This window comes from Oncorhynchus tshawytscha, linkage group LG07 (genome assembly GCF_018296145.1).
Source record: "Oncorhynchus tshawytscha isolate Ot180627B linkage group LG07, Otsh_v2.0, whole genome shotgun sequence".
Taxonomy (NCBI): domain Eukaryota; kingdom Metazoa; phylum Chordata; class Actinopteri; order Salmoniformes; family Salmonidae; genus Oncorhynchus; species Oncorhynchus tshawytscha.
In genome coordinates, this window is record NC_056435.1 from 7380021 (window position 1) to 7394993 (window position 14973).

At 41.3% G+C, this 14973-nt stretch overlaps 1 protein-coding gene across 2 annotated transcripts in view; it reads left to right on the forward strand.

Annotated features, from left to right (window-relative positions):
* Window positions 1–14973, forward strand: part of LOC112253728 (gamma-aminobutyric acid receptor subunit gamma-3) — a 40878-nt gene that overhangs the window by 2959 nt on the left and 22946 nt on the right. For both annotated transcript variants that reach the window (XM_024425692.2, XM_024425693.2), the window contains exons 3-4: window positions 8707–8774; window positions 14093–14313. In XM_024425692.2, coding sequence (XP_024281460.2) covers window positions 8707–8774; window positions 14093–14313 — 289 coding nt within the window. The remainder of the gene's footprint in view (window positions 1–8706; window positions 8775–14092; window positions 14314–14973) is intronic.

Genomic DNA, 14973 nt, shown 5'->3' on the forward strand with positions numbered 1-14973 from the left:
TGTCACCAAAGCCCCATATACTACCCACCATTGCGACCTGTATGCTCTCGTTGGCTGGCCCTCGCTTCATACTCGTCGCCAAACCCACTGGCTCCATGTCATCTACAAGACCCTGCTAGGTAAAGTCCCCCCTTATCTCAGCTCGCTGGTCACCATAGCATCACCCAGCTGTAGCACGTGCTCCAGCAGGTATATCTCTCTGGTCACCCCCAAAACCAATTCTTTCTTTGGCCGCCTCTCCTTCCAGTTCTCTGCTGCCAATGACTGGAACGAACTCCAAAAATCTCTGAAACTGGAAACACTTATCTCCCTCACTAGCTTTAAGCACCAACTGTCAGAGCAGCTCACAGATTACTGCACCTGTACATAGCCCACCTATAATTTAGCCCAAACTACCTCTTTCCCTACTGTATTTTTTAAATGTATTTATTTATTTATTTTGCTCCTTTGCACCCCATTATTTTTATTTCTTCTTTGCACATTCTTCCACTGCAAATCTACCATTCCAGTGTTTTACTTGCTATATTGTATTTACTTTGCCACCATGGCCTTTTTTTGCCTTTACCTCCCTTATCTCACCTCATTTGCTCACATCGTATATAGACTTGTTTATACTGTATTATTGACTGTATGTTTGTTTTACTCCATGTGTAACTCTGTGTCGTTGTATGTGTCGAACTGCTTTGCTTTATCTTGCCCAGGTCGCAATTGTAAATGAGAACTTGTTCTCAACTTGCCTACCTGGTTAAATAAAGGTGAAATAAAATAAATAAAAAGACTAATATACATTGCATGATGATGTCAGGGGCAGATTGGTCATCTGGCAATTCTAGCAGATGCCAGATGGGCTGGATCATTTTGTAGATGGGTGTGCTGGTCAAAATTGACACACACCATTAAAAAAATATATATATATATATGAAAAAAGCGACATGGCCTGTTAAAACTTTTTAATTTCACTGTTATACTAATTTGTAATGAGCCTTTGGCTGATCAGTGGGCAACCAAATCATGGGCTGGTGCCACCAACTGTAAAAGGTAGTGGCACCAGCTACACCTTGGGATAATGTTAGTAATTAGTAATTGATACTTAGGGTATGTGTTGATTCAGGGGAACACACATGACAGGCTCTAATTTGCAATATATCCTTAGTCATTAGCTTGGCTTTTATAACATATAAAGCTTAAAGGAATAATCACCTTAAAAAACATATACATTTTTGATGTATTAGTACACTGTTGATACAGTCCCATAATGTTTTGCATGTCAGCAATCACGTTTTCAAGGTATAGAACTTTCAAAAAGCAAGTCGTAATTTGCCACCATCATCATGAGGATGTGGCAAGTGACAGTTTGCTTTGAGTTGGTAGTGCGCTCAGTGATGTGGGCTGGTGTGGATAAAATACCAGGGCAAATTTTTGTCCCAGTCCGCCCCTTTTGCATGTAGGGGTTTTACAGTAATGTCTGAAGGTCAGATGTAATGTATTACAAATAGGGCCAAATGTACTCTTTATTCTAGTTGTATTATTGTCTTTTATTCATGTGGCCATGTAAACCACATATTTACTGTAGACATATGCTCCTTTTTGAATGCTGTACAATCCCATAATATGCATTGTATATTCATAAACATGTATGAATATATTACATGCCTGTTATACAAGCCGTATACTACAATGCTTTGCACCTTGGAACATTGTAATCCCCGAGTTCAGAGCTCCAACCTCACAGATTATGGATATTGATGCATCTCCCGGTTCAGCTCACATGGGTTGAAGTGGCTGCTTTTGTGTCCTTATTATGTCAGCTTCCTTTTGGGTTGTCAGGGGATCCTAGGCAAAGTGGGTCAGAATATTATTCCTCAGCATGCCAAGATGATGCACCACCCAGTTTGGGAATCACACCACGGTACATCAGCATCAAACTCAGGAAGTAGCATTCCTCACGTGGCACTCCTCCAGTGCAGGCACGGGCACAGTGGAGAGTTCAGAGGGATTCATTCACAGAGAACAGAGTTGAACCTTGGCTGCTTCTCTAGCAAGGTTGCTCCTTTAGATCTCTATGGGGCTAGGCTGGATGTGTTGGGCTATGTTTGATGGCTGACAGGGCATGTCCACTTGAAAGATGTAAGTCACGGGTTTATTTCCAGGTTGAAGGGTGTGAGAGTGTGAGTAACACTTGATGTTGCTAATTGTCTGAGTGGCATGGCCACCCGCTGCCAGCTGTTGTAGCACATGGGAAAGTGTCACGTTCATCAGACACGTACCTACACCAGTCTCTCTGTGTGTGTGTGTGTGTGTGTGTGTGTGTGTGTGTGTGGACTTGTTTTCCTATTTGTCTGGACCAGAATGTCCTGACAAGACAGGAAGATAAGAACAATTCTGGAAAGTCAGGACATTTTGCATCTCCTGAAAAGTTATAATGCTATTTTAGGTTTAAGGTTTAGGGTTAAGGTTTGGGTTAGGTTTAGAGTTAGGGTTAGGATTTCTAATGGGAATACATATTTATTTCCCAAAAAGTTCTGACAAGTAACTAAAACATGGCTTATATATATATATATATATAGTGTGTGTGTTTTAGTGTGTGTGAGAGAGAGAGCGTGCTTGCCTGTGTGTGTTTGAGCATGGCATGTGAAGGTGAGTGTGTTTGCATAGAGTGTGTGGGTGGGTAAGAGGAGATCCTCACTCCAGTCTATCTTTTTGAAGTGTGAATTAACAACCCCGGCATTAGTCAGGCTGCTGTTGGAAATGATTGAAGAGGGACTTTGATTTCTGACAAAACGCAGGTGCATCACTGTTAAATATAAATTGCCCTCAGACACGAATGGATTTAGAATGAATGCGGCTGCTCTTCTGAACATCCCTGTTCATGGTGGCCGATTTTGTTCAACGGAAATGCTTATCCCCTCCCAAAGATGCATTTTAAACATTAGTTATACATTTTCACCTATGACAATAACTCTGGAGGGGGTAGCACTGCTGTAGTTTAGCACAAACTGTAGTTTAGCACAATGCAAAGCTTGGCCCCACGTTGAGTTTGAACCATTTTCAAAATCACACCATCCAGATTCACAATGAAGGCAATCCAAGGCCAACACTCATTTTCCTTTCTGACTCTGGATGGCACTTATTCAGGGAGATGAACCTTGCTCACCCAGACACAATGCTCGACTGGCTGTACAGCACAGAACAGCACACCCACTACCCATTTCCACTGACCCATTTCCACTGGGTCAGATGTGACTGCACAGCCTCCACATTTGCCCTCAGCAAATGTCTTCAGGCAATCTCTTCAGGATGGAGATTCCGGCGCTAAAGCTGCATTGGCTGGATCACAATCAGATGGAATCGGTTTTTAGATATTTCGGCAAGGTTGGCTGGAGAAAGTGGTGCAACTTTACCTGGATTGTGTAGACTGTTATTGACGGTATGCTATTGGATGGTAATGCCATTGAGTTTCTTGTGCTGTTTGTGCTGAGTTAATATCCTTGACGATAGCTATGTATTCTTCCAGAGCCGTTATCCCTGGTTTTAAGTGATGTCATCCGAGACACAGGACACAGTTTTCTGTCAAAACGTTATTTTTTGAACAGAGGGCCACAGAATTGGTCTGGACATTTCATCTACTCGGGTTTAGTAGCTGGACAACGGTCAGAGAGCGGTAAACTTGTAGAATCTTAAAGGCTTATTAGCTTGACTGCACTGGATAGTCTCAGTCCTCTCGCAAAATCCAGTTCGCTATTTAAATTGATTTCAGAACAGGGGCCCACAAAATTGGTCTTGTCATTGTATCTACTTCAGGTGTAGTAGATGGATAATGGCTGTAGATTAGTAGACTTTTAGAATACTATAGGTTTAGCTTGGCTAATCTGGGAAAACGCAGTCCTCTCAAGCTTCTCCACAGTGACACATTGACGCAACCTTTCAGCAGACAGGGAATGCCTGATACCCCTTTCTCTATTTTAAGCCCCCTGAAAACGTAATTAGGTTAGATCACCCACCGGAGAGGAGAGCCGAGATTCCCAGACAGACAGACACTCAATTAAATGGAACCCACATCTGATCAGGGGAGCACTCATCTCTGACTCCTCATTTAGTTCCACCATGGCCATCCCCACTTCCTGAATCTAGCAGTTGCCCAGAGAATCATGCAATACTTTGATTGGTTTGATACGGGCACTGCTGAGGTGCAAGGGTGTGAATGGAGGTTATGCTTATGGATGTTCAACTTCTTAAGTGTCTTCCACCCTCCCATTGTTAAGGATTACTAGGGTGTTTAAGGGGGGAATACAAATTATTATTTCCACAGTTCAAATGCAAAGGGCTTTGGAACCAGCTCAGTGTAATCCCCAGACTTTGTCAGAATCTACTGTGAAATATACAGTATAATACTAATGGAAGCAACAGTTCCTGACGATTTTAATGCACAACTAATCTTTATTCTGTTTTTTTTTTAAATGAAAGAGGGGATGTAATATGGAACTGAATATGCTTCAGGGTGGGTGGTGGGATGTGTGGGGGTCCTCTGTCTGTCTGCTGCTTACTCTTTACATTCCCCATCTGCCCTTTTAGAATGTGTAAGACGGAACATCTTTAATACAGTACTTTCAAAGTTCTTGACATTTTCCAGATTGACTGACCTTCATGTCTTAAAGTAATGATGGGCTGTCATTTCTCTTTGCTTATTTGAGCTATTCTTGCCATAATATGGCAAGAATAGAGCTATTCCTACCAAATAGGGCTATCTTCTGTATACCAACCCTACCATGTCACAACACACCTGATTGGCTCAAACGCATTGAAGGAAATAAATTCCACAAATGAACTTTTAACAAGACACACCTGTTATTTGAAATGCATTCCAGGTGACTACCTCATGAAGCTGGTTAAGAAAGTTCCAAGAGTGTGCAAAACTGTCATCAAGGCAAAGGGTGGCTACTTTGAAGAATATAAAATATATTAGGAATTTTGGTTACTACATGATTCCATGTGTTATTTCATAGTTCTGATGTTTTCACTATTATTCTACAATGTAGAAAAACTCTTGAATGAGTACCTGTGTCCAAATTTTTGACTGGTACTGTATATCAACCAACTTGTCCCACTTGTGGACCGTACAAGATTGATGCTATAAATTACCCACAGACACATGGAGGAAACAACCTCACTGGTCATATCAAGCAACTGAGCATCCATCTTGGATACCCCTCCGTCAGAAAATAACAGTGATCACTCAACCTAATGTTACCTGTTTCCCATCAGATAAAGTTCAGCCGTCTCCTCCGGCTCTACAGTGATCAGGTTAGCAGGAGCCACAATGGCAGGACCTGAAACAGAACCACACATCCTAATGAAGATAGGATCGCCAGAGGTGCATAATGCATGTTCAAAGTCTCTCTCATATAATGAACTATAGCCATATGCCCCCTCCCATTCTGCTGATCTTAATACTGTTAGTGTGGGTCTCACAGGTCTCAACTCCAGTAAAGCAGGGCCTGGTTGATTAATAGGCTATTAACCCATTCCCTGTGCTATCGTTAAAGGGACTCTCAGATATTTAGCCGGGGCATTCACAAACACTGGAACCCAGCAACAGATTAATTTGCTGTTGTTTTCTCCTCCCAAAGCAGGCCCATATACTCCTGCTATTTGGTGCGTAATTGGTGAGATTAGATCGAAATACATGTCCCAAAACATGGTGTCCCCAGTCTGTGTCTACTTTTCAAGAAAATGGCCTAATAAGTCTTGTCAGGGACCCTAACAAGACATGGGGAGCAGATGAAAATCAATTAAATGGTTAGAGGCAACATGAAATTATGTTGAGATGATGTGGACTTGGGTCCCTAATTCAATCAATTGCAGATAAAGGAGAAACAATGCAGGTTCACTCAAAATGTTAGTCAGAAGCTGCGTATTTGACAGGCAGCCAAAACAGACCAATCAAATCAGCTCTGAAAAAGATCTGATGTGATTGGCCAAAAGACCAATTTGTGGAAAAACAACGAGAATTGGCCTGCCTGTGTAAATGCAGCCAGAGTGTTAATTGTGACAAAACCAACACACCACAAATCAAGTCAGAGATCCTGTATGGATTCTATATGTATTTCTCAGCTAATCAACACAAAAACTACACCTGTCCTTTCTGTAGTTACATTATGTTTATACCCATAGAATTTATTTTCCACTATGTGATTGATTGAATTGGGTCTCATTAACATTTTCAAATGTACTTTTTTAATTGTACAGCAATACTGTCACCAGTAAATGCTTTGTGGTTATCAACTACAGCTCTCTCTGGCTTTCGTCCCCTAGTCTCTCTTTTGATCAGGACAATTAGAGGATATTAGTTTCAGGATGCAGCTGAGACCATGGACACAGCCATCTGAGATGTCTCACTTCCTGTTTTAATATAGTCTGTCCCCAAACTCCCAGAACACACTAGGTCATGTCTGTCTACCACCTCGCTTTTAATGACCTCTGTCTGTCTGGCAGAGTGAAGTAGAAGACAGAGTGCAGCAAGGCTCGATCTAACCCTCACTGCATCCCATATGGCACCCTGTTCCCTTATAGTGCACTACTTTTAACCAGAGCCCAATATGGGGAATAGGGTGCCATTTGGGATGCAGACACTGTTAACACGACTCCTAAGACAGATGACAGATATCACCCGGCGCCCATTGATCTCATCTGAAGATGTTTGTGTTTGGATTGTTGTTGTGAAAGATGAAATTAGCTTGTCACAATTCTGGCTGACAGGAGATAGAGGGGAAGAAAGCGACTGGAGGCTGACGAGAGAGGCTTTACTGAGGGTATTTAGCCCAGTAAATGAGCACGAGACGCAGACCTTGGACAAGGCATAATGTCTGTCACGCGGCTCACCAAGGCTCAAACCCAGGACATCTGCTTTGTTAGCACACGTGACCACCCTCCCGAATTCTCTACCAAACGGCGCCACCGAACAGTTAATGAATCAGCGGCACAAGTGGTGACACAGGCTGAGTAGTACGTTTCACACATCCCCATGTGCTACAAAGACACTGGAGAGCCTGTCATATAGCTTATAACTGTCTCAAAATAAGGGTGCTGATCTAGGATCAGGATCCCACTGTCCATGGAATCATATTCAATGTAATCTAACAGTCAACACTGATCCTAAATCAGAACTCCTACCTGAGACACTTGATACATATGACGCCAGCTCAGTAAAGATCAGACCAGACAACAGCAATGCAAAGGCAACAGAAAACATTTTAATACAATGTATGGGGAATTAAACTAGGAGAATTGAGCGGTCATGGTGAATGAGACCGGCGGGGCTGACTAGGGCAAATGTATTTCTCATCACATTGACAGGCTAACTGGGTGTAAAAGCTGCTCCTCCATTAAAACCCTCATGGGGGCATTTTACTCTGCAGATGGGGAGTTGTAATCATGCTTGCTTGATCAGGAAGGGGAGGGAGGGAGGGCCGGCCTTGGCGCGAATAAATCACAGATAACAGTAAGTGAACAAACTCAAGTCAAAGCAGCGTAGATTAAACATATGGGGATTCGTATGGGCAGTGCATTCACCTTCCCATATGTCATGATTATATTGAATTTGACAGAAACTATTGTACTACTATTTTGAATAATACTCCAATAGCACCATTTTACTTCATTTAAAGCAGGGTCTCCGAAACTCAGTCCTGGGGCCCCTCCTGGGAACATGTTTTGGTTTTTGCCCTAGCACTGCACAATTGATTCAAAGCTTGGTGATTAGTTGGTTCTTTGAATCAGCTGTATAGTGCTAGGACAAAAAAACTAAATGTGCACCCAGGGGTGCCCAGGAACCCCAGGAAAGTACTTTACCCAGTGACTTCAAAAAAGTTGCTGCCATACATGTACATTGTGTTATTTGATGATAGTGGCTAAAGTGGAACTTAATCATGTCTTGTCAAATCAAATTGTGTTCGTCACATGCGCCAAATACAACAGGTGTAGGTAGACCTTACAGTGAAATGTAAAAAAAAGAAGTATTTACTAAATAAACTGAAGTAAACAATAAATACATAAAAAGACACATTTCAAAAAAGACTAATGTACTCTGCTATTTTCTTGCGTCTGAATTCGGCAAAACTCTCATATCTATTCCTCCATTACACCCTGTCGCAATTAAAATAGGTCTTTGTGGGTATTTTTCTGTCATAGTCTGATGTGTGTACTGCACCACCTCAACAGTTAATTGCCGAAGTTGCCAAAGCCTATGAAAGAGGCTAATGTGCAATGACAGAGGTGCACTTAGCCACGCAAGCGTGAACTGCTCATTACAGCGACGCCTTGTAAGATTAGGTACAGAGAACAGGCTTTAAATTGAATTGTGAAATGTAGGGTTGGAATCGTGTATGGCATGTTATTTCAATAGATTTGAGCCGTGCGGAAAACAGTTTCCTATGTCTCAAGTGAAAGGTGACTGCCTGGAATGAAACTGGTGAACCACTTCTCGTATAAGCATCACTTATGATAAGTGATAGTTCACCCCCAAAATCAATATGTGTCAGGTGTTTTCCTCCCTCAGACACGGTTGAAAGTCGACCAGAGTCAACGACAGATATGTAGGCATGTCCTTTCAAACACTCTCGACATGGCACCCTAGGCTTGGCAGTGCTACTACACTTGGTTGTTGTTAAAATGTGCTTTTACAGTGATTTCTCCTTCTGTATTTTTCAGTTAAACCAACGCTTATCGACGTCGACATATACGTCAATAGCATCGGACCTGTATCATCAATAGACATGGTAAGTGAATATTTATCTCTCTCTCTCCTGCTTATCATGAACATAATTGGATTACTTTGGTTTTCTGTGCCGCTTGAAAAAAAAAGGTCAACTGTGGGCCAAGAGAGTAAAGGCAAGATGCACTTTCCATCGTCCTTCATATCCCCTGTGAGCTGGGCTGCACAGGAAAGCAGTTGTATCTGGTGGTGAAGTGGGATGTGTGGGTGATGGAATGAGAAATAGAGCCTGTGGTCACAGTGCTCAGACACAGTTACTACGGGTATAACAGTTATCGGTATGCTCTGTATGTAAATGACTCAAATGTAAAATCGCTCAAATGCTTAGCAGTGATAGCGCAATGGATATTGAATGCATACTGTGTGAGGGTGTAATACAACTCTAGCTCCCATTGTAGTAAGAACAACCCTTAGTGTGTTATTCATGATATACATCAGAGTGCTTAAGCCTTGTTGCTTATTTACTTAAATTGATCCTATATGTAATATCCCTATGTTTTGTGATCTTGTAGAGTGTTATTTTTTATTGTTGTGAAGTTCATTCAGGCCATATAGCCATTTTTGTTTAGAATCAACAGCTAACTGAATGATCACATAACTGAATGATGTTCACCCCACCTTGGATTTTTACCTGATTATTTCAGATACACCGTGATTGGTGAGTCACACAGATCTCCACCACGATGTGACTTTGGCTAGACTACGACAGCCTATAGGAGCACCCAACACCCTCCCTTAGCCCCGCCCCTGTAACTGTTTGTCCTGGCAACATTACAAAAGCCAGGAAGAAAAGAAAAACAACCGATTTCTTCAGCTCGGCTTAGCTGCAAACCCCCCGTCACACTTCAGTGCACCCCGAGCATCACCCTGTGAACTGAGGAGTGACCTCCCGTGCCTCGAATGTCCATTTAACGCATTTAGATCATCAGAACTCTGTTTCTGGAAGACAAAGCAGCAGGTCAAGTCGATGGGTTGTATGGAACAGGGCATCCATATTGATCATCAACTGTAATTGTTACATGTTCATATACAGTAGGGTTGGCAGTCAAGACTCACCCAGGTATGATGTTCTATGGACATAGTATTTGATATAATTTGGAACTGTGTAATACCCATCCATATTGATAATGTGCAATAATATATATTGGGTTTGTATAGTCAACAAAGGCTACTCACTCAGACATGATGTTCTATGTTCATGGTATGTACTCTACTATAATTGTTTCTGTTTAAGCCATATCTACAGTATAAGCTTAGTATGTAGTCACCCAGACCTGATGTTCCATCGGCATTGTTAGCGATCAAAAGAGAAGGAGAGTCTTTTTTTGCCATCGGGGAATGGTTAGGGTTTATTTACACCGACGGGACTGAGTCCTCGGATGAGTCAACGTCACTGAAGCAGATATTAATCTAGGACAGAGTGTGATGGGAGCATGTCTGATTAAGTACCATTATCTCAGAGCGCAGTGGTCATAGTTGCTGGTGCTATTCAGGAAAGATAGCACGTCGAATTAGCCGACCAAAAGAGGACACTATGCCACAGTAATCTCGGCCTACAGTCCATCAGTTAAAGATAATGACTCTCTCTCCATGAGATCTCGCAACGCTACAGTGCTTCATGTGGTGCCATTGAAAAATGATGGATCTATGATGTTATTTGGTGCATTTTTGCTGAGTGAAAAAAGATTGTGTTAATATGAGGAATCAATATTCTTCTCCGGGGCATGGTTATTTTTTATGTTCCACAGGATTAGCGCCAATAAAGACAAAAATAAGTTCTTCAGAACCTGTCTGATTGTTTGCTCTCCTCAGAATGAAAATAGATTGATAAGAGTCTGCCAAAATGTCTAACCTAGATAACAACGGCTTACATAATGTTAACTAGTGAGGAGCCACCCCACAGAGAGGAAGAGGGATGTTTGACGACGCCATGTTTAAAATGGAGTGCATCTAAGATGTGACACCAGGTCTCAGGGGAACAACAGTAGATCAGTGGGTAGTGTTTACTCGACCAACAGAGAACTCATCCTATTTTGCAGTCTGTCTAACCTTCAGTTTCTGATAGATCTCTAAAGGATTGCATCGGGACATCTGTCCCAATATCCATACTATACCACTTACATGTACATTTTAGTCATTTAGCAGACGCTCTTCTCCAGAGGGATTTACAGTAGCATAAGGGTTAAGTGCCTTGCTCAAGGGCACAGCAACAGTTTTTTTCACGTAGTCGGCTTCGGGATTCAAACCAGCAACCGTTCAGTCATTGGCCCAATGCTTTTAACAACTCATATTCAGAATTTGGTGTGTATTCTATGTGGTGTGCTAGTATGAACTTTAGACTTTATCTACCCTCCTCCATATTCCAGTAGATCGCTATAGGATTATATGGGACTATATGAAGGCTACAGGCCCAGATCGTATCTCCCCTTTCTAATAATTGGTGTCATCATACCTCTGTCGTCATAGAGCAATGAGCATAGGAAATACTTTGTCTGTTGGATTCCATTAGCTTTTGCCATCCAATATCCATACTCATATAGTTTGACAGCTGTCAGCTAGGATTTACAGTGACAATTAGTGTTAAAAATGTATATATATTTTTTTGTTAGCCAACAGAGGAACGCAGTGGTTCCCTTGGGCTAATCCAATACCATTACTTTAGTACAGTATATATCAGAAAAGAAAAATGTGAGACATTTCAATGTTTTCATTGTCTTGTTTTCAACAATTGTTTTCACAGATTCTCCCAGATTCTCCCACACATTGAGTTTCTGGATTGTAGATTTCAACCACAATGACCATCGTTTAATGACACTGGTTACTTGATGTACTCACTGAATTATTGACACATTTTGTTTGAAGGGACATCTTCACAATTTTCCGCGAAAGAAATTGCTATTTTTAGGCTATATCTGGGAGGCTCACTCTGTGTCCAAGGCAACGGGGCTACCTGTAGCAGAAGCCACAGCCAGCCATACACAACATGCAAAAGTTCAAAGCTCTCTACATGCAAGCTGCCCATTGTTGGCCAACCTTTTACACAAGGCTGACCTTTTGGTTCCTCACTGTAAGCCTTTCTATAAATATATATATATATATAATTTGAAAAAAAAAGTTTGGCTTAACAATGACAGCAATGGAGTTGGCAAGATCACAAACAGATCTGAGACCAGGCTAAATAAACAATGTAGAACAGAAATGTGTGTGGAAGCAAGTGTAATGAATCATACACAAGACTGTGAGTACTTCTAATGGGTTGATATTGTGGATTTACAAATCGTGGCATTGTACTGTAATGCTGTAATTCCTCTGAGCATCATTTTTTCTCACTTGACCTTTCATAATGTCGCAATTGACATGCTCATTTTAGTGCCTGCTGTTGGACTTTAAATTCATGAGGGGTGCTTAGTGTTGGCCTGGAAGTTGCGCTCTGGGAGTAATTCTTAGCCTTGTAACGACCGACAGAGAGGCTAAGGTACATTCATAATTTACCTCTTTTTTTTACGTTTAATTTGAACTCACGTTCATCGTGGTAAGACTGTTGCTTTGCCTTTTTCACGTCTTGTAGCATCAGTCATTAAAAGCGTGGGTATGAGCTTTCATAATGATTTCCATAATCGTTAATGACACAGAACGAGGAAAGAGGATGTGGTTTTTCCATCTCTACACTGATAAGCTGTTTGAGCACAGCGTGTATTTTATAACCAAATATTATTGCCAGAGTGATGATTTTAACAGTAGCAATCATATCCAGCTGCTTATGGCCCTCATCTGAGGTAGATAATAAGGCTTTTTCTAAATTCCTTACATTTAGTGTAGAGATGGAATAGACTCCGGGGTAGACTGAATTTGGAAAATGTAGTCCCCTACAGGCATGATAAGACCTTAATTAGAGACCTAGGGTACTCATGATTAGTGATGAGTGCACACGCCGGGATTGATTAGCCCTTTCCTAATGTGAGCATTTTGTACTGGGATCCTTGGGAAATCCAAGGGTTAGGGTAATGCTAGGGTTAAAGGTTAGGGTTTAGGGTAGGGACGTGCCAAGGATTCCGGATAGCACTGACCCTTGTAAAAGAGACCTGGATCTCAGTGTGACTTCGCTGTGTCCATAAAGGTTAAATAAATAAAAGATACCCTGAGTTACTGTCCGATGACAGTAGTTTACTGTACACACCCTTATGATGTAAGGAAGCCGGGTCTAGCAGTGGTTTAGGAAGCAAGTCATCTTCTTTGTTTTAGCCATTTTTTCAAGACTATGAAATGTCATTGCAGTCTTAAGGTTGTAATTAAGTTACTGAAGTGAAACTAATTGCGATGCCTCTGAGGAAAATATCTATTCATATTTATACAAACAGTTTATTGACCTTCATCTTGCATTTCAAGGGTATTACAGGACTACACAGAAGCTGTTAGAGGGGGAGAGAGCGGAATAAATGCATACCTGGTATTTTGGGTTTTTCAGATTTCCTTAGCGATTAATCACTGATTTCACATTTATCTTCGGAACTTAGCTAGTGAGAAACTCATGGGTGGAATAACATTGTAAAATGTTAGATCAGCATTATTAATTCAAATGTAGTCATGTAGGTAAATGATGTATCTTATCTGTGATACTAGTTTGTCTGATCAAGCCCGTTTCACTTTATTTCTCATACATTAATGTATGCCATTTAGCAGATGCTGTTATCCAAAGCAACTTGCAGTCATGCATGCATACATTTTTCTTAGGGTTGCCCCAGCGGGAATCAAACCCATTAAACCTGTGCTATGCGCTACGCTCTACCAACTGAGCCAAAACCAGATATTATAAATTACTGTGGCTATTGTCTGGGAGGCTTGAGTAATATACTCTTTAGACTGACGTATTGTGTGATCGACTGTCCTTTTACTCCTTAAGGTCATGGTAACAGCTACAGTCGTGCTGCACCCATCACACTCTAATTAGTGCTGCATTAAAGTCAGGTCCCATGTGCCTGTAAAAGTTTCCAAAAGGTCACCCGTCAGAATCAAGATGTGGTTTCCGGGGGACGTCAACATAAGGGATTAGGAAAAGAGAAATACTTCTATTTTTTAGCACTTTTAAATGTTAAGGCAATTTAAACTTGTCTTATCATAGAATCATTTATGTTATGTTTTGTCTAAGAGAACAAAGGTCTTGTCTCGTCCTGTCTCTATGTTCGGGTAGACCATCAACACAGCGATGTGCAGCTTCTCTCAATGAAAAATAATATATATTCTCGAGAATTGGGACCCAAATGTTTCATAAAATATGTAATAATACATGTATGTTAACGGTCACTTTGTTCTGTTTTGTTACAGGAATACGAAATTGACATCATTTTTGCACAGACGTGGATCGACAGCCGTCTGCAATACAACAGCACTATGAAGATCCTGACTCTAAACAGCAACATGGTGGGAATGATCTGGGTCCCTGACACCATCTTCAGAAACTCCAAGAACGCAGACTCTCATTGGATTACGATGCCCAATCAGCTTCTGCGTATCTGGAACGATGGGAAGATATTATACACGCTGAGGTAAAATAAATGGCTTTTCTTTATCAGATGTCACAGACATTGTTGTTTTGAACAGCCAACTATCGTTCCATCTTAGTTCAGAATTTACAGTGTAGCAAACATTGGGTTTTCCCTTGAAAGGAAAGAAAAAGACAATATAAATTAAAATAGTGTCATTACTACCTGTCTTTGTACTGAAGATCTAGAATATTCTAACGTCCTCAGAACTCAGGTAGAGTTCAACACAGTATAAGAAGGTGGCACAAACACACTGACGTCTGTGCCACATACTGTTGCTACGCCATTACACAGAAATAAACATCTGTCTACTCTATGATAAGACAGACATTGTTTTGTCTCTTTCATCATTGCTCCATTATGTGGGTTAGCATACTTGGTACACTCGCTTTACACACTGAAGTACACTGTCTTAGGGAGGTCATGGTTTTTAGGGCATAAATGTCATCCATTCAGTCCTTTTTTGCAACGTTTTCAACCGTGGACTCACCTCCATTGAGAAAAGAGACATCACCCTGCTGTTTGCGTCACTGACTGAGGCATTCCCTTGGCAACAGGCAAAGCACAGGACAAAGGAAAATAATGTGTGGGCAGGTTAATTATTGTCAGCACTGACCTGGCTGGCTCCAAGGCGAAATCATACAAGATCTGCCATTATCAGCC